Raw genomic sequence first — 18,288 nt, 5'->3', positions numbered from 1 at the left:
AAAACAAAACTATTTAGCCTTTAACTCCAGCTATTCACCTGCTTTGTTGGTTTCTTGTGAATTTAATGTCATCATTGGGCTGCTGGCGCACAGCTAAAGGAAAAGGTGACCAAAAACAAACAAACAAAAAACCTTTGCAGGAGCTGTGTCTAGAATTCCTTCTAATTTAGGTGACCAAAACTCAGACACAATCTCAGATGTGTAGAAGTTTAGTTAGTTTCCCCATCAATTAGCAGGTTTAAGAAGGTATAAGCAGTGTGTGTGTGTGAGTGTGTGTTAGGGTTTTCTCCAAGTCAAAGGAGGGATGGCAGCATTAACATTGCAGCAAGAATCTCTGCTCTCAGAGCTGGCAGGTAGAGCTGGCTTCTTCCTCTCCTTCTCCTCGCTGTCTGAATCATCCACCGTCAGCGTGATGTGAGAGGTGGACTTCCTGTAACAGAGCACAGAAATGATCAAAATTGATTTTCAGCTCTGTATTTTAAAGAGAAAAACAAAGTTTTATCAATGTATATTTGGCAGTAACTGTAGCCTGAAGTAAGCGGAACTGGTGTCCACAGCTGCAGATAAAAGGTGGAAGGGGAGCACGTCTCAGCTCTTAAAAACACCTGAAAGCCTGGAAGAAACCTGCCGCCTCCTGCTGCTGCACTGGCTTTTTGATGTCTGCACATTCCCAGTACTTCTGTGGCAGATCTATAACAGCAGCATTGCTGATTTTTAGGTTTTCTGCAGTTTCTGTTTGCTTGTGTAGCTCATGGTGTGAGATTCACTCAAACACTCCAGCAGACTGAGGATGAATTAGACCCGTTACCTGCTGCAGCTTAGTTCACGTCGGCACTGAGTTCTTTCAGTCCAGTAAATCAGCGAATCCGTCCATGTAAAGGTTTACTGTGCGCTACCTGTCTCCACTCTGAGTGATGAGTCTCCTGCAGGTCTCCATCTGGACATCCAGGCCTCTTTTCATGGAACACATCTCCATGTATTCATGCAGGTGACGGTTCATGTCGCTCTTGGCTGTGGCCAGTTCCAGCTGAAAACAACACCGGGAATAGATACTGACACCGAGTTCCTTTAACTCTGCTTCATTTCTTGGCAGCTTGACCGTCCTCCGCCACTTTTATGAGCAATAAGAATAGAAATGTCTTACCTCTATTTGGTCTATAGTGTCCTGGTATTCTCTCTCTCTGGATTTAAACAGAGACTCCGTGTCGTTGATCACTTTTTCGATGGACTCCTCCTGCGCCTGGAGGCAGCATGCATCATTTGTTAGTGTGGGGCACAGAGAAGAAAGTAACATTTTAGAGAAAAAATAATCCCAACATTACAGTAGTTTAACATTTATTGGGCATAAATTATTTCATTTTCCAATCAAAAAGGTATATGCCGTTGGAGCAGTGAGAATGAGTATCAAGTTAAAATTACATTCATGACTCTTGTCTGTCAGCTGAAGTGACTGCATCAGTTTAGACTTTGCTGAAAGCAGCATGAATACTGTCATAGATCTGGTTTCTAATGGCTGTGTGTGTCGTGGTAACAGCAGGATCCTCATTCATTCACAGAGCAGGCGCCTTTAAGTTGCCTTACAACTAACAGAAATGTCTGAAAGGGAGTAAAGTGGAAAAATCACCAAAGAGAACATGAAACTATTTTTAACTTTTGCTTAATTTTGTTACTGAAGAGTCATTTCTTTAGTCAAACTCACCCTTTTTGCCACTAATATAAATATGTAAAGCAGTTTAATTAATTGCATTAATTAAAAAAGAGAATTTTCTTATTAGTTTAAACGCCTGCATGAATGCTCCGCAAGTAGACTGAAAGCTTTTAATCTCTTACGCTTTCCCTGCTGCTCCTTTTGGCGTTTCATTAAGCAGGTTATTGACTTCCACTGGAGGTTTATCTAGTTGAACAGCTTTGACGTCATTAGACGGAACACAACAACAAAATGCCCGAACCTGCGTGCTAATCGTCACAACGGACTAAAAACAGCTCATTCATCAGGTCATGTCAGTGGGGCGAGGTCAAACCGCCCTCGTTAATTCACTTAATGTGGAAGTTTATGTGGTTTATGAGGAGCCGGTGAAATTTTTAAAGCATTTTAAAGCAAAGCAGTTCTGTTTATTTTGGATTATTAACCTTTTTAATCTAACATAATTCAGTTTATTCACCCAAACACGCTTTTAGCAATGGCCTTTGCTTTTTTTTAAAGCTGATTGTCTGCTGCGCTCACTGACTCTTATCTTTTAAACACCAAAAAACTCGAGTTTAAAGGATTTAGTCAAATCAGTTAATTATCATTCAGACATTTTATGGTTCAAGCTGTTAGAACAGGAGGATTGAATTGTTTTGCTTTGTGTTTTCTAGAAAACTGGTTTCCTGTTGCATCCAAATGCAAACAGACGCTGAACAAGTTATTTGACTTGAGTTTTTCCACCATTTGTGAATGCATCTTCATCTTTAAGTGTTTCTAACTTTTGCATGGAGCCAAAGAGACTGATGACTTAACCCAGAAGAACCCAGCGTGACATATATGATACATACAGATTCTGAGACATTTGGCATCACTTTATTTTACAAACGTTTCTCAAAATCCTGTGGAACACAATATTACATGATAATCATTTTTACATATAACATGGTAATAAGTGGGAAATATTAAGGGTGTGAAATCGAATTTTAAAAAAAAAAAAACAAACATTGGGATTTTTTGCTTCATAATTATAAAATGGATTTTTTTTGTTAATTTTTTTTCCAAATAAATTCAAATAATCCAACATAAAACTTTTGTAATTTTTATTGTTTTATTGATCTTTTTACTTGTCTTTTGGGGCATTATTATAGCAGCGGAATGATGGTCCGGCTACTATGTTGTTTTTTCCTCATTAAAAGGAAGGGAAATGAAGAACAAAAAAAAAGTTTTGTACATTTTTTTTTTTGTTGTTGTTTTTAGCCTACAAAAATCGGCAATATTGAAGAATCATGAAAATCGCAATTTAAATCAAATCAGCACCATGCAAAAGCATGTTCTCACAGCCTTAGTAAATATCCATTTAAAATTTGGTACTTTTTTATTTTACATTTTGTTAAACAGAAAAATTAGGTCTTATATAAAAAAATGGACTTATCTGATTATTTATTCATGTGTTGGGTGTTTATGGGTTAACCCTTCAAGTCCCATGCTTCGTCTTATGATCTTTGCTTGAAAATTTCACAAATGTACATGAAGATTTCTCTGCAACTTTCATTTCGAGTCATAATACTTAGAAAACTTGTAAGAATTGTTTATATGTGTAAATGTAAGTGTATGTGATGAAGAGTAAATGAGTGTTCCTCAATCCAGGTCCAGTGGACCCCCCACTGCCCTGCATGTTTATAGGCAACCCCACTTTAACACACCTGTATAAAATAAACTGCTTGTCAACAGGCTGCAAAGAAACTTGACGAGGAAGAGAAAAGATCTGACTCAGAAACACTGGACTAAATAAAGATGGCACATTGCATGAATGACAAAAGTTACAGAACTTCAGAATGACAGGATGATTATGAATATTCCTTTGCACGATGCAGGTGTAACTCTGATTTTACTGTCAGTACACCTGATCTCTGCAAACATCAACTTTGAAAAGTGACAACAAAATGAGAGAGATGAGAGTAAAGACAGGTCAAGTCAGAAATCTAAAAGGGTCATTTTGCCAGAGTTTGGCACCATCTGATGTCAAAGTACCACAAATGAAGGAGCTGAAGTTCAGGTTAAAGAGTAATACTTTATAAATCTCCAGTATGTGTACCTCCCCCTGTGTTTCCACTCCCAGTGTGCATCCAGGAAAATCTTCCCACAGTAGAAGAGTTTCTTCTGTTTCCTCCCAGGCCAGGCTGTCACAGTCATCTTCAAACTCACACTCCCTCCTTGGACAACACACACACACACACACACACACACACACACACACACACACACACACACACACCAGTCACATCATGATTTAATATTTTAATTTGATTATCCCTTCAGCAACTTTCACACCAACAATACCTACAGCTGATTCAGCATCCTCTGCATCTGCTCGTTGATCTGATTGGCCGACGTGCTGCACGACTCCTCGTCTTTGGCCCCGCCTCCGTCGCTCTCAGACATACTCTGCTCCTCTCCATCCCCGCCCTTTGACGACTGCCCACTCAGATTCCTGGTGCGGCGGCTCAAAGTGGAGGGAGGCGTGGGTACCTGCTGGACAAACATGAATACAGATTTTTTTTTTTGTTTTTTTTGTTTTTTACAACGTAAGAAAAAAAAAGGATACAGGGAACTGGGGAGCCTACTGCTGCTCCCTGATACCCGGGACACTTAGCTGGGGAATTTGGATCGGTGCTGAACTGTGTCGGGTGACTGTTCTCAGGCTTGTGGGGGTTAAAAAGAGGATACAGTTCAAGTTGGTGGCAGCGGGGCTCCCAGCTGTCACCCTGGTCCCCCGGGGGCCTGTGTTCTAAAGGGGGCTCTGACTGGGGCTGTCTTCTATGTGGACCGTCCTGTTGGCTCTGGACTGCTGCTGGTGATCTGGGTCTTGAAGTCCCGTGATCTGTCTCTGATCATTGCAGGGGTGCAGTTGCATTTGCACATTGCACTCATCACTGAACATGATTCATTCGCTGCACGTGCACGCTTTACCGACACCGAGTCGTCCTGTGTGCTTCATCACCAATAGCGACGGCTGGTTTTGTTTTCTTGGTGTAGTGGTTGTTATGGTTCCTGTTTCTCTCAGCAGGGAAGTGGCTCCCGATGACTGCCAGCTCGGTTATCTTGCCGACATTGTGGGGTGTTTTTGCTGTTACTGTTGCTTCCTCTCCGTTGTATCTTTGTCTCCTTTTTTCTTCTGTTCTTCCTTTGTTTCCCCTTGTTGGCTCCAGCGTGCACATGCGACTTAAAATAAAGACTGAAGCATCAAGGGGAGCTTTAAATCCCCAAAGCTATTCTATTCTGCAGTCATTTAACAGATGCTTTTATCCAAAGCGATGTACATATATACCCCGATAGGCACATCGGGGGGGCAACTTGGGGTTCAGTGTCTTGCCCAAGGACACTTTTGCACACAGTCAGGGGAAGCCTGGAATCAATCTTCCAACTTTCCAGTTGAAAGACGACTGCTCTTCCTCTTCCTCCTGAGTTACAGCCGCCCCCCTTTTTCCACCAAGGTCCCCACATGTACAGAAAGTCTGTTGAACTCAACAGAATAGTTGCATTGTCATAGCAACCATTCTGCTTGCCGTGATGCTGAACAGGACAAAAAAATCCGATGTACGCTGTATGCTTTCCAATATCTGTTGACTATAGCTGAAAAAGTTTTTGCTTGAATCTCTTTATATTTAGTGATCATTCAAAGTTTGATGCTTGTAGCTTGTTTGCATGTTTGATATTTGCTTTAAACATTTGCCTGAATAAAATGCAGTCATCTCCAAACTCCACTGTACAAAGTAAAGTTTTTTTTAAATTTTTTTTAAATTCCAGAGTAGAAATGACGTAAAAAGAAATGCGTAGAGTTGATCTTTGAGTGGTTTGCATGTTCAATTTGATGATTGATTTCACACCCTCTCCACAACACAGTGAAGACGTAAGAAAGCTGTGGAGAAAGCTGCTTCTGTGCTTGGAGTAACTGGAGCCGCTGGAGCTGATTGTCCAAAGAAGAATGCTGCACAAACTGATGAAGATGATGGAGGATTCTTCTCACCCTCTCCACAACACAGTGATGAAACAACAAAGTGTGTTCAGTGAGAGGCTTCTTCAGGTCGGCTGTAAGACTGAAAGATACAGAAGATCATTCCTGCCAGTAGCCATCAGCCTCCGGAACAAGACCTCCTCAAATTAACTATCTGCTACAATATTGAATTTCCCTTTGGGGATTAATAAAGTATTTTTCATTTCATTCATTTCATTTAATTTCATTTCATGTGAGCAGATGTCTGTGGGAAAAAAGACGTAGGTGTTTGTAGACTGATGAAAAGTTCATTTTACACTTTAAAACAGGACATTGTTGCAAAACATAACAAATAATAACAACCATTTGAATTAGAAATTATATCCACCTTGTGATACATAATTTTCTGGAATAAATAGTCATGCTGAGGAAAATACGGCTGCAGATATGTACCTGGAACATGCTGATTACGTCCTCGCAGTTCCTCTGCTGGGCGACATCACAGAGGCGGGCAGTGATGTCAATGCGCCGGCAGATATCCATGTCCACCTTCATGGCTTTTTCCTGGATCTTACTGTCCAGATCTGACACATTCTGAAGCAAAGAGACAAAACCGTCTCCGTTTTCATGTGTTTGACATAAATCTGTGTACAAACTGCAGAATAAAGTAACATTTTACTGCACTATTTTATGAGAAACATGTAAAATGACATTTTTACTGTATCGAACAGAAGAATTACATACATGCATATTCTTTTCTTTAAACCTTCCTGTAAGTTAAACATGTCAAACACATCTGTAGGAAGACTTACGTTGCTGACAAGTCCTTTAAAGAGAACAAGCTCAGCCTTGAGCTGCTTCACCCTGAGAGTCAGCTCATCCTGATACACCTCGCTGTCCTGCAAGTCCTACAAAACACATGAAACATGAACTGGACGTCAAGAGTTGATGGGAGGTTATAATCCTTTCTGCTTTGATGCATGCATGCGTCTCTTCAGTTCTTATAAGAAAACAAAAAGTAATTAAATAAGAGCTGATGAAGTTAAGTCATTATGAGCCAAATCTATGAGTGGAGGGACCAAAATCTCACTTAAATCTAAAAATTCACACGTGTCATGTTGCGGTAAGAGAACCTAACCATACCACAAGATGTTAAACGTGCACCTAAAACCAAAACTTTCCCTAAAGAGGAAGATTGAACTGGTTGCATACCTCTTCAAGTTCAGCCACTTTCTCTTGCAGGTCCATCCTGGCTGTGTACTCTTCTTCCCACCTAAAAACACAATGATTAAAATAAGTCAGCCTTTGTAGCACAAAAAGAAAAACTGTTAATATGACATAAAAACGCATTTCCCCTTCTGATGCTGTCCCCAGAGTAAAAGAAGGACATTTGGAGGGTTTTAGGTAAAAAGCCTTTGAATGATGCACCAACATGCCTGCAGTGTCAGCCAGTTTCAGAACACACTTGCCACTAAATAGGAAGCTATTTACTTGTACTTTTAATAATATTTACTCTCATTTGTTTGCCTCTTTGGGACTTCAATAAGTTTACAATGAAATAATTACATTCTTATCAGATTTGCATGTTCTCAAGTGAATGTGGCCAAATTTTCAGGTAGAATAATGTGCCTAAAAAACATGAACTTCCTTGAATATGTCTGCAGCTTCTAGAAAAAATAAATCCACCACGACTACCTGCCTTTCTGACCCACTCTGTGCAGCATCACGGCCATCAGTATTACTCAGCAGGTTACATAAGGAGACAACATGCCATGCGCATTTAGAGCACGAGTGGCACGAACAGCATGCTCCAACACTCAGTTACTATGGAGAGAATACATAAATATTCAAAAGGAACAGAGGCAGGCTGCACTGCAGGACTTCCACCTCACATCATATCTGCTGGATTTCACTTTGTTAAAATGTGATGAAATGAAAAAGGATCACACGCTGGTCGTACGTTACAATATTTTGTTTGAGTAAAAACAAAAACTTGTACAATTTTGACATTTACTTCATAGATTAAAGAAGGAAAAGTAAGTAATGACTTAACAGATCAGATTCTAAGATGTTGATCCTTCATTTCGAGATAATCAGCTCATGCTGATTGGGTAAAAGGAGATAGAAAAACTTTCATTTCTCATTGCATGTGGACTGAGACTTCCAGTCTCCAAAGTGGGTGAAGATAGGTTTGCAGAAATGTGGACAGATGAAAGAAATTTTGTTTGAACATTTTGTATTATCTGACCAACAGCTTTAAATGGTATATTAAAGAAATATGAAAATTGCCACGAGCGGTTTTTTTTTTTTTTCAGACAGGTCAACATTATTTTTATATTCTTCTACTTACATATAGCCTCTACAATACCCATGAATTCTGTTGACAGGTCCAAAAAGGAAGGAACATGGAAAGGTAGGAAGAAGTATAACTTATTTGCTTCAACCCTACGCACATGATTAATGATTAAACCTAGCACTCATCCTTTTTCCAAACCCAGTGTTTTCCACAGAGCATATATATACACATATATACCTATACCTACACATACATACACATACATACCCATATGCATACCTATACCTTTGGGATTGTCTGCTTTGATTTAAATTGGCTGTGAAGCATTTTTGCTGTCAGATCTTGTCAAAAAATGTGTTGCTGAGACAAAAGGGAGCTTCCAGCAAACAATACTGGTCTGAAAAATACTGCTTTAGTTTCAAACTCAACAAGAGATGAAGATTTTAAGGGTTCAATATTTCCCTCAGAGACTCCTGGAATGAAGGAATCTATCAAAATTTGTTCATATTTACACCTAAAACCAAACAGTAATCTTAAGAGACTAGGGACAATAACATAATACAGACAGAGAAAACGACTCGTAAATGAACCATTTAATTTCTGACCAGTCGCTAACCTTCACTGTTTGACCTTCACTGAACAGCTGCAAATTATGAGAAGGGTTAACTTCTTGTTGTCAGCATACGATTTAAAAGGCTCTGTGTAAATATTAGGCAATATTCTGACAATTATCTAATTAAGACAATACTCCTAATGTGGTAGGTGTTATGCACAGTTCATGAACTGCATAAAGCATATTCTTTTAATCCTGCTTATATTATATGGTGTTCACTCAATAATGATTCAGACCAACAGTATGTGCTGGTGCAAGTGCAATGTTTATTAATACAAGGGCTTAAAAACATCTTTGATTAAAAAAAAAAAAAAAAAGAAAACTTAGGACTTTAGTCCACTTGCACCTCCTCATGTTCCCAAAAGTATGCAATTTTTATTTCCCTGCTGTCTTCCTGTTCTGCACTAGAACTAACTGCAGCTGCTGTTGCCAGATGTTGTGACAAAAACAAGTAATCAGGTCTTTGAAAAGAAGCATAAAACAAGATGATGTGTGCAGTAAGTTCTGCTAGAATGCTATTAATCTGTGTAGTTGTTTATAAAATGAGACACAGATGAACGCTGTTCATGCTGTATGGCCCTTATTCAGGTTAAAGATGTCAGAAATATGCTGTTAACATGTCAGAATAAAGTTTTAAATGGGTTCATACTAGAAGATCATTCCAGCATGTAAATGCAGCCAGAATGAGTCACTTTTATATTAAACATGTGGAACATAAGAATAGATGTAAAGTGTATTCTCTCCAAGGTTACAAGTGAGCACCACAATTTAGATTAAAACCTTAAGAGATGATAACTGTAGTTAGAAAGAGCGACAGCTAATGTCCTTGTCACTCTGATTCATTTTAAAGTCTCCACACGTGGCTCTGCAGTAACGCTGCTGATTATATTTAATTAGATACACAGCAGCTGTGATGATTCAGTAACTGCTGGATGATGTAAAAACTTGCTGACGGCAACCAAAAGGATAAATTTTACTGTTAAAGGTGACTTGATTTTAAGAAAGGGCTTCAGAGTCACTACCAACAGCCTTTAACCAACTCTGATCTTTCCTGAGAGGCTTATTTAATCAACTCAATGTCTCATTTCATGTCAAAGTGTCTTTGTGACATGGATGATGTACAGTATATGCTGATATATCATTGTGATAACACTAAATTTTCTATATAGATTGCACCTCTAAACCACACATAGAATCATATACAGACAGATAAGCAAAAGGTGTTTTTACCTGGTTTTAAAACTCATGCAGCACACTTCAGTAAATACTAAAGTAAAGATCGTCAGTAATTACATGCTACTTTAACAATATTATTAATTATTAATATTAGTAGTATTACTATTATTATTACATATTATTTTAGACTATCTATAATCATGAATGTTACTGCCATGTCACAGGGGCGTGTCTAGAAAAACTGTGATGAGGGGGCCAGGCAGGGAGAAACTGGAAGAAAGGTATAATTTATGCAAAACTCTCTAAAAAAAGATATTGATTGAAGGAAATAACTCTCTGAAGCATAAATTAATAAGAAAAAAAAAAAAAGCCACATTTTCCTCACAATCTTATCTGGCTTTTTACTCTAGTTTTTGTTATAAAAATAATTATACAATATTAATGTGCTACAAAATATAGCTGTGTTCTTTTTTGTTTACTTTTTCGTCACAGAGCCAAACTTTGTATATGTATTAAGTCCTATACTACATTTATTTGGTCTTCAATGAGTGGAAGTGTATTGAATCTCTCCTTGCTGTCCAATGAAACGGCTAATTTCCAAACGTACCATCCTCACCGATGCATATTACTAACAAAGGCTTTTCATTAGGTGTCAGGCTTTCTGAGTGCTGCATTTACTTGGGCATAATTTTAGATAGTTGCTAAAATGCATATGTGTGCATGTTGGAGAGCCTAACAGTTTTTATAGGTGACCATTTACTTTAAGATAAAAGGTGTTAAAGTTGATTTTATAAGCTGATGAATCATGAGATGTACTTACTTTTAACTCTGCTTCTGAAATCCAGCTAAGTTTTGGATTATGCAAAGTTGAAGCAGAAGCAGAAGATTAAACTATCATCATTTTGACATGTCATATTGCAAGAAATGGTAAATATGCGGCCCGAGTTTATGTTCATGCTGCACTTTGGTCAGACGTGCCAAACCAGAATAACATATCCACATTCTCACCAAAGGTGGCGCTGCACTAGAATTTAGCAAAAAAGAATAAGACGTGTGAAGAAATAAACAGTTGCTAGTTACACATGGAGCAGGAAACTGCCGCTGTTTTGGGTTTTTATTTTGTCTTATGCAAGTAAACTGTAGAAAGACACTGCAACAATGGACGCAGTAAGAACAACAGATGAGGCACAGGACGATTGCTAGGTAGTTACCCACAATGCAATGCTATACCGCACAATGCAATGCTATGCCAAATTCAGGAAGTCATTTTTTTTGTAGTCTGCGTCCTGTATTTGGTTCGCTAGTAACGAATTGACTTCTGCGATTGTTGGTGGACCGAGTCCGCTTCTTTGGTCTAAATCAGAATTAGTTTGTTGCTTTCAAAGCTCCCCAAACAAAGCGGACTTTCTGATCAAACAGACTCGGATTCGAATAAAAAAGGCTGATGTGAATGTGACCTAAGTGCATCCCTTTGTCAATACACCTGAATCAAATGGCGGAATGACCTCATGTGCATGCCATTCAGCTCTGCAGAGGCCTGGTAATGAGCTATGCATTTGATTCAGATGTTTTGGAGAAGGGTTGCATCTAAAAGCTGCAGCATAGTAGCTCTCGAGAACTGATCTTGAGCACTCTTGCAAACGCTAATGGGTCAGTGTGACAATGCCTCTCTGCAGATTGATAATTATTCATTCATTTATTTATTATCCAAACCGCTTTTGTCCAATGGAGGGTCGCGGGGAAGCTGGAGCCTATCTCGGCAGTCTTTTGGGTGAAAGGCAGGCTACACCCTGGCCAGTCCATCACAACAGATTGATAATTATTAACTTAAAATGAATGAAGAAACAATCAGCATAAACTGCACATTTTCAGATGAAAAACTTCTCCAGATCAAGTCTCCTCACTGGAATCGAGTGAGACCTTGAGCTAAATAGAACAGAGAGGACGAGGAGGGTTTTTGCTGCCGTGTTTGCCAGTGAACAGAAACACGACAAAGCTGTTGATGTCAGCGACTGTGTTGACGCTGCGGAGGCTCACTTGGGGAGGTGAAACAAGGTGTGTGCGTATGCAGACAGGCAGAGATATACGAGGAGTCAGCAAGGACAGCAGGAAGCAATTTAACAGAAGCAGAAGGCGATTTAGAGAGCAGTTCTGGGATGACAGGGAGAGCACATAAAAAGGAGCAGGAGAAACATAAGATGTAAAGATATCAGAGGAGATGAAGGGTAAAAAAAAACAACTGAAAGGAAAGCAGAGAGGGAGATGGTAGAGCGGGTGACATCACTGCTGGCGGTCACAGGCCAGTGCTGCATTGCAGGTAGCAAAATAAAACTCAGCAGGGAGGAGGTGGAGAGGGAGGGATTTTAGGGAGAGGAGAGGGTAAAGAGACAAAACACAGGAGGAACAAGAGCGAATGGAAAGAGAGATGAAAAAATGGCAACATCACATTGTAAATGTTACTGGCCTGAATAGACTGATCATGTTCTAAGCAATAAACTCACAGCAATGAAGCCGTCTGTAGCCCACTGCAATTACTTTTGAGACTTTGACACAGTTTACATTCCATCCATCCATCCATCCATCCAAACGCTTTAGCTAGTCCAGTTAATGGTGGCTGGAAGCTGGAACTTATTCATTCATTGGACAGGATACACCCTGGACTGGTTGCTAGTCCATCACAGGACTAAAACTTCTTAAAGTTTAACAGGAAAAATTAACTGTAGCCTATAAAGTCTGAAAAAAATGAAGGTCTCAGTTTAAATACACATGAATTTACTGGACAATGTTTATAATTCAGCTACAGAAGGGTTTTAGAATAGAATATATAGAAGTACTTTATTAATCCCAACTTGGGAAATTTAGTACTTGCAGCCTCAATTGTGATTATAACACAACAGAACAGTATAAAATTAAAAAGTATTTTAAAAAGTATTTATATAATATTAAAAAAATATTAGAAGGTAAAATGACCCAATCAGCTGATTGTTTGAGAAAAAAATGATGAGACTCTAGATCTTTTTAAAAACAACTATTTTCATCACAACTTATCTTTTGTATTTGGTAAACCAGGAGGGTTTTAGGTCAATTCAAACCATTAAGATTTCCAGGTGTCACCTAGCTTTTCTTTGCAGGATATGAAGACGCATGAAGCTGTGCTGCATGCTGGGAAGGAAGTGGCATTTTTAATAAAAAAAAAAAACCTGCCCTCTCTGTTACCTGTGCCTGCTTCAGTGGTTCTCTTTGGTTTTATGTGGCTAAAAGAAATTGTGAAAGTAGGCAAAGCTGGTGGAAGGTGACAGAAATGAAGCAATGGCAGAGTAAAGACGACCAGACCATGAATCACAAAAAGAATAATAATAAACGGACTTATTGGAGAAGTTTTGTCTGAGTTACTAAATTTTGATCGGTTTTCCTGGATGCAAGATCTGCTAATTCATCCTTGTGTGGAGTCGCCCAGGGCTCTGTCTTTGGGCCATTACCATCCTCCATGTGCATGTTTCTCTTTAGAGCTATCCTGAGGAAGCACAGCTTCTCATTGCAATGATATGCAGGTGACAGCTATACTTATCTGAAATTAAACTATTTGCCTTGCTGGCCTTCATTTTTCTCATTTTAGGCCAAGTCTACAAGGAGTTTCGGTGTATTTGCACAAGTATTTTATTATTTGGGCATTTTGTTAGCAGGTAAATTGTGTTTTGGGAACCCAAAAACACAAAGATTTTAAACTGGTTCCTAATTTTTACATTTTTTTTATTTCAGTGTTTCCTACTGATAAACATCTTTTCAAACTGATTTAATTTAGTTCAGCTTTATTTGTACAGCGCCACTCCACAACATTGTTACCTCAGAGCACTTTACTGACATCAATTTGAGCCAGTTCATTATAAATAACCTAGTTAAAGAAAGACAACAGATTGCATTGAATTTTGACTTTTTATCCAATCCCCCCCATCCTGAAATGCATGAGGCGACAGACCCGCCTCCCCTCAATCCACCTGCACAGACCCCGCCATCTGCTACAACAATGGTGAATGTAAGTGTTTGTTCTGCATCGGCTACTGATGCTCAATCCACTTCCTCTTCGGTCCACTCAAATATCTCCTCATCAGCTTGATTCTTCTCCGTCTTCATATAAACTACAACATTTTCTATAGTTTTTTAAAAAAAATTAATTTTTCCAAAACCCCTTTTAAATGAAAATGTTTTCATCCTTGTGTACATGTAGCACTCATAAAAAGTTAGAGGGTTGGAACAATGATCCTTGGCTTGGACTTGACAAATGCTGAGGTCAAAATCCATCTTTCTTTCTTTATTTTAAAATTTTACTACATTGTTTTGTTTTTTTTTTGTTTGTTTTTGTTTTTTGGCCAAATGAGTAAACAAAACCTTAAAAATGACCAAAGAATTCAGCTTGGCATTGCCTTTCTCAAATCTTAAGCAATATGCTTTATCAGTTGTTTTTCCTTATCATAAATATTTCTTAAAATATTTAAAAAAAAAACAAAAAAAACAGATGTGTTTAACGTTTTGTTGCGTCACGTGGAAACAGACTGAGACAACATTTAAAGGCCCCTTAAAACAAAACAAAACAGCCTCAGTGTACACATGATCCAAGAGAAGTCAACTTCAGCTTCTATATTACAGGGGAAAACAGCTGTGACTGCTGCTCCCAAGAAATCTAAACATCACTCTGGTCAGTGTTGTCGTTTAGACATCCTCCTGTAGCTGAGGCTGATGTGGCTTCAGGTTTGTCCTGCAGAAGCATCCTGCCTCATAAATCTGACAAAGCAGCGACATCAAGGGTTTTTTAGCATTTATGTTCATGTGTGTTCAATTAAGAGAGAAATAATGAAAGTCTCTGGTACCTCTACATTTTCAAAACTAAATAAAAAAAAAAAGTGGAAAAAAAAAGAAGAAAAAAAGTACCTTTCCGATCCTGAAACTCGAGACTTGTTTCTGTGGACTTTGATGCATTAATCATGATATTTCCTCTTTGGACAAATGTATGAGTAACAGCTCTGCCCTCGCTGCCCTCCTGGAGTCTGGCAGATTAAAAGGAATTAAACTGCTGAGGGAACTAATTTTATGTAGGCATAAATACTTATCATTATATCACATAACCTCATCACATGTCAGGGCTCAAAATTTGAGAAACAAAAATCAACAATATGTATTATTGCAGGACACACACTAACATAGTTTCTATTTGCTCACTTAACATATTTTATAGCAACTTTTAATTAAAGTTGTTTTAGCCAGTCAAAGAGCTGAATCCTTATTCCATACATCTCCTTTTTTGTTGTTTATACTATTATTCTCAGTAAAGCAGCTGTCTCATGGTAAACATGTCATTCTATCTTTATCAACTCTCTCAAACAAGCTTAACCCCAGTTTTGTTTTGTTATTTTTTAAGTGCACCACTTTACTTTTGCTTTGGAAACATCAGGCCTTTACAGTCCAGCTGCCATTTCACTTTTTGTTTTACAAATTTAGGTTTTTTTTTTTGGTTTTTTTTTTCCCTTATTCAGTGTTTACTTTCAAAACTTCAACTGAATGCATGTCGCCTAAAGAACCGTGGAAGATCTCAGTTGTGTGGAGAGGCGCCATATGGGGGGGAAAAGTTAGCAAGAGGCCCCATGACTTGATCGGGGCCAAAAAGATGTACAAACTATATAAGAAAAATCATGAAACGTTCATTAAAAATAATAAATACTTTTTTCAAAGTTTGTAATAAAATATAGCAGTAATATAAACTGATAAACCATTTATATTAAAATAACCTAGTTAGACATATGCACTGTGATTTAACCCTTTATAGGGCACTTCATAAAACACTTTCAAATTTTAACGTAAAATTGTCCTTCTGGTATGAATCAAGACCTCCATTCTGTTGTTACATAAACAAAAATAAAACAGTTTCAGCTGAATATGAAATTAAACAAAGTGATCAAAATAGTCATTTGCCCCATAAAGGGTTAAACACAGTAAAAGATCTTTATTATTCCCATTAAAATATATTTTTCTTTTTTATTAGCGTGAAGCAATTGAAGCAAAAATTGCTTCACGCAAACGGGGGGGGGGGGGGGGGGGGGGGTCTATGCTATTGTCTTTCACAGGGTCCAAAATTCGTGGCGGCGCCCCTGGATGTGTGAGCGTCACGTGCATTCAGAATCGAACACAAACTTCGTTTTTTCGCGTTTGTGGAAGACAAGTTATTTAAATTGAAATAAGTTGTAGCAGTCCTACCTTCTCTTGTATTCATCCCTCTCTCTCTTCACCTTGGCCAGCACGTTGTACAGAGCCCGGATCTCCGGTGTGATGGTGTCGATCTGAACCCCCACCCCGTCTGGGTGCGTCCAGGAGACCCCGGGCCCCGTTACGCAGGACTCCCTCCCGATGCCGGACCGGCGGGTGTGGTTGAAGGACCAGATCGTCCCGGGAAGGAAGCGAGGAGGAAGAGTATTGTTGGTGTTTGTCCCGGCGTGCTTCTCGTTGATGTTGGTGATGGTTCTGGACGGATCGCTGGGACTCCGCGCGGGGCTGATGGACAAACCGGGTGTGGTTAGGTTGGAGTTTGAATCCGTGTTGAGGTCGTTTCCCAGCAGGTATTTATTATCAAAGAGTGGAGGGGGATTCAGGGTGGGAGAGAGGAGGCCACCGGGTAAATATGCAGAGTTGGCCACGTTGTGGAGCGAGATGAGGTTCGGTCTGGTTGGAATAGGTCCGATAAAACCAGTCTGGACCCCCATCTCTTTAGTGAGGGGCTTCTGTCCATCCCCCCCGCTGTTGTCCTCTAAGGCCTGCTGCAGCTGCTTCTCCAGTAACTTGTTCCTGCGCTCCAATTCGTGCACTTTCGCAAGGAAACAGCGGAACCGCAGGTTGAGGGTCTTCAGCACGCTGATGTTGGACCCCAGGTCGTTGCGCAGTGCCGTGGCTGCTGGGGGCACGCGGTGCATGGGGGTGTTCAGATGCAGGTAGGCCAGACCCGACGGCGGCAAGGCGCCCAGGTCCAGTCCAGGCAAACCATCAGGCCCAAATCCGCCATGGTCTCCAAGGAAGTATCCCGACTCTGGGATGGGGGAGTCTGTCTGTCCCGTCATCTGGTGGTGCTGCTGCTGCTGGGGAGCCAGGAAGCCGCTCTCCCCCAGGACCGGATTCATGCTCGAGTAGGAAAATCTGAAATGCTCGAAATCCGGCATGAACCCAGACTTCTGTGGATTTAACTCTGCAGGTAATTCCGTGGGAATAGCTTGGTTTATGAATCAAAACCGGAACCAGACGCTGCAGCTGGTTTTGCAGCCTTTTCCTGGTTTCACCAGATGAGCATCAATAAGAGCTGTGGGCCAAAGGCAGAAGATGCGATTTTTTGTCCTTTTAAAAAGAGGTTTTCGTCACAAACAGCAAATGTAAAAACATGCACTAATTAGTAATGACGCAGAGTAAAGTGCAGCTACATTCACGCACAGCTGGACTTTGCAGCAAATCAGCATCAGTCGCTTTTTACGCAGCACAAATGTGGCGACATGGAACACGTTCCTGCTTTAATCATCCCAGTAAAGACCTTATGAGATGTTTCATGCTTTTAAAAAAGCTCAGCTTTAGACAACATACCTGGATGTCTGAAGAGGAGAAGCTAAATCTGGTTTCAGGGTTGCAGTCAGTGCGGAGGCGCAGCAGAGCGCAGAGATAAACAGTGAATGACTGCGGCTGTTTGATGCCGTATTGATGCTAAAGGAGGAGCACCACAAGCAGCTTCTGCTACCGTAATAAACCTAAGAAAAGGCTTCACTTCCATTTAAAAAAAAAAAACAAACAAACAAAAAAACTAGTCTGCCTTGATTCTTGCCCTTTCAGGGCACGTGACCAGGTCTATAACTCACCAGCCGAACTCACATTTTATTTAAATAAAAATGTAAATATTTTAAAATTGGAAAAAAAAAAATAAAATAAAATCACAAATCTTATGGAAGTCTCAGATTCTCTTTGCTGTACAAGTTGCTCCGTTTGCTCAGAATGTCACACTAAATGAAGGCAAATTCATGGAACATGTAAAATATAAATCCTGTGCCAAAAGCAGTCAAACCAGTATTTACCTACATATGCCTGGTACATTCATTGTCCTTGATCATTAATGCTTAGTGTAGCTGTGAGGGTCAGAACACACCAATTTATTTTTAGTAACTCTTAGAGAAAAGTCTGCAGACTTTTTCAGCCCAGTCAGTTAACATACCTTCAAGAAATGTCCCATTTATGTACTTTAAGAAAAAAAAAAAACAACAACTTCTGACTGTATAAAAAGACAAATCATTACAAAAAGCAAGCACAAGATGGAAAACTGCCCATCTTCCACAATATTGGGAGTATTTTCTTTAAAATGCAAGATCATTCTAAACATCACAGTTTAGTGATAAAAAAAAAAAAATCTGTAGAAAAATCTAATTAAAAAAATGAATGAAAACAAAAAAAAGATGAAGTTGTCAAAAAACAGATTTATTGGCAGATGACGCTTCTGGTGGTTTGAT

The 18,288-nt window shown here is 39.4% G+C and overlaps 1 protein-coding gene across 1 annotated transcript; it reads right to left on the bottom strand.

Annotated features, from left to right (window-relative positions):
* Nucleotides 1–276: 276 nt before the first annotated feature.
* LOC306770361 (non-homologous end joining factor IFFO1-like) lies at nucleotides 277–16,965 on the bottom strand (the record flags this gene model as incomplete). Its single annotated transcript, XM_079259220.1, has 9 exons — nucleotides 277–430; nucleotides 897–1,027; nucleotides 1,145–1,234; nucleotides 3,783–3,900; nucleotides 4,032–4,219; nucleotides 6,135–6,275; nucleotides 6,494–6,589; nucleotides 6,894–6,954; nucleotides 16,013–16,965. The coding sequence occupies 9 exons, from the start codon at nucleotides 16,963–16,965 to the stop codon at nucleotides 277–279; spliced, it is 1,932 nt and encodes a 643-aa protein (XP_079115346.1).
* Nucleotides 16,966–18,288: the final 1,323 nt, after the last annotated feature.

This window comes from Telmatherina bonti (genome assembly GCF_933228915.1).
Source record: "Telmatherina bonti genome assembly, chromosome: 19".
NCBI classification, from domain to species: domain Eukaryota; kingdom Metazoa; phylum Chordata; class Actinopteri; order Atheriniformes; family Telmatherinidae; genus Telmatherina; species Telmatherina bonti.
This window is presented reverse-complemented; position numbering and strand designations above follow the sequence as displayed.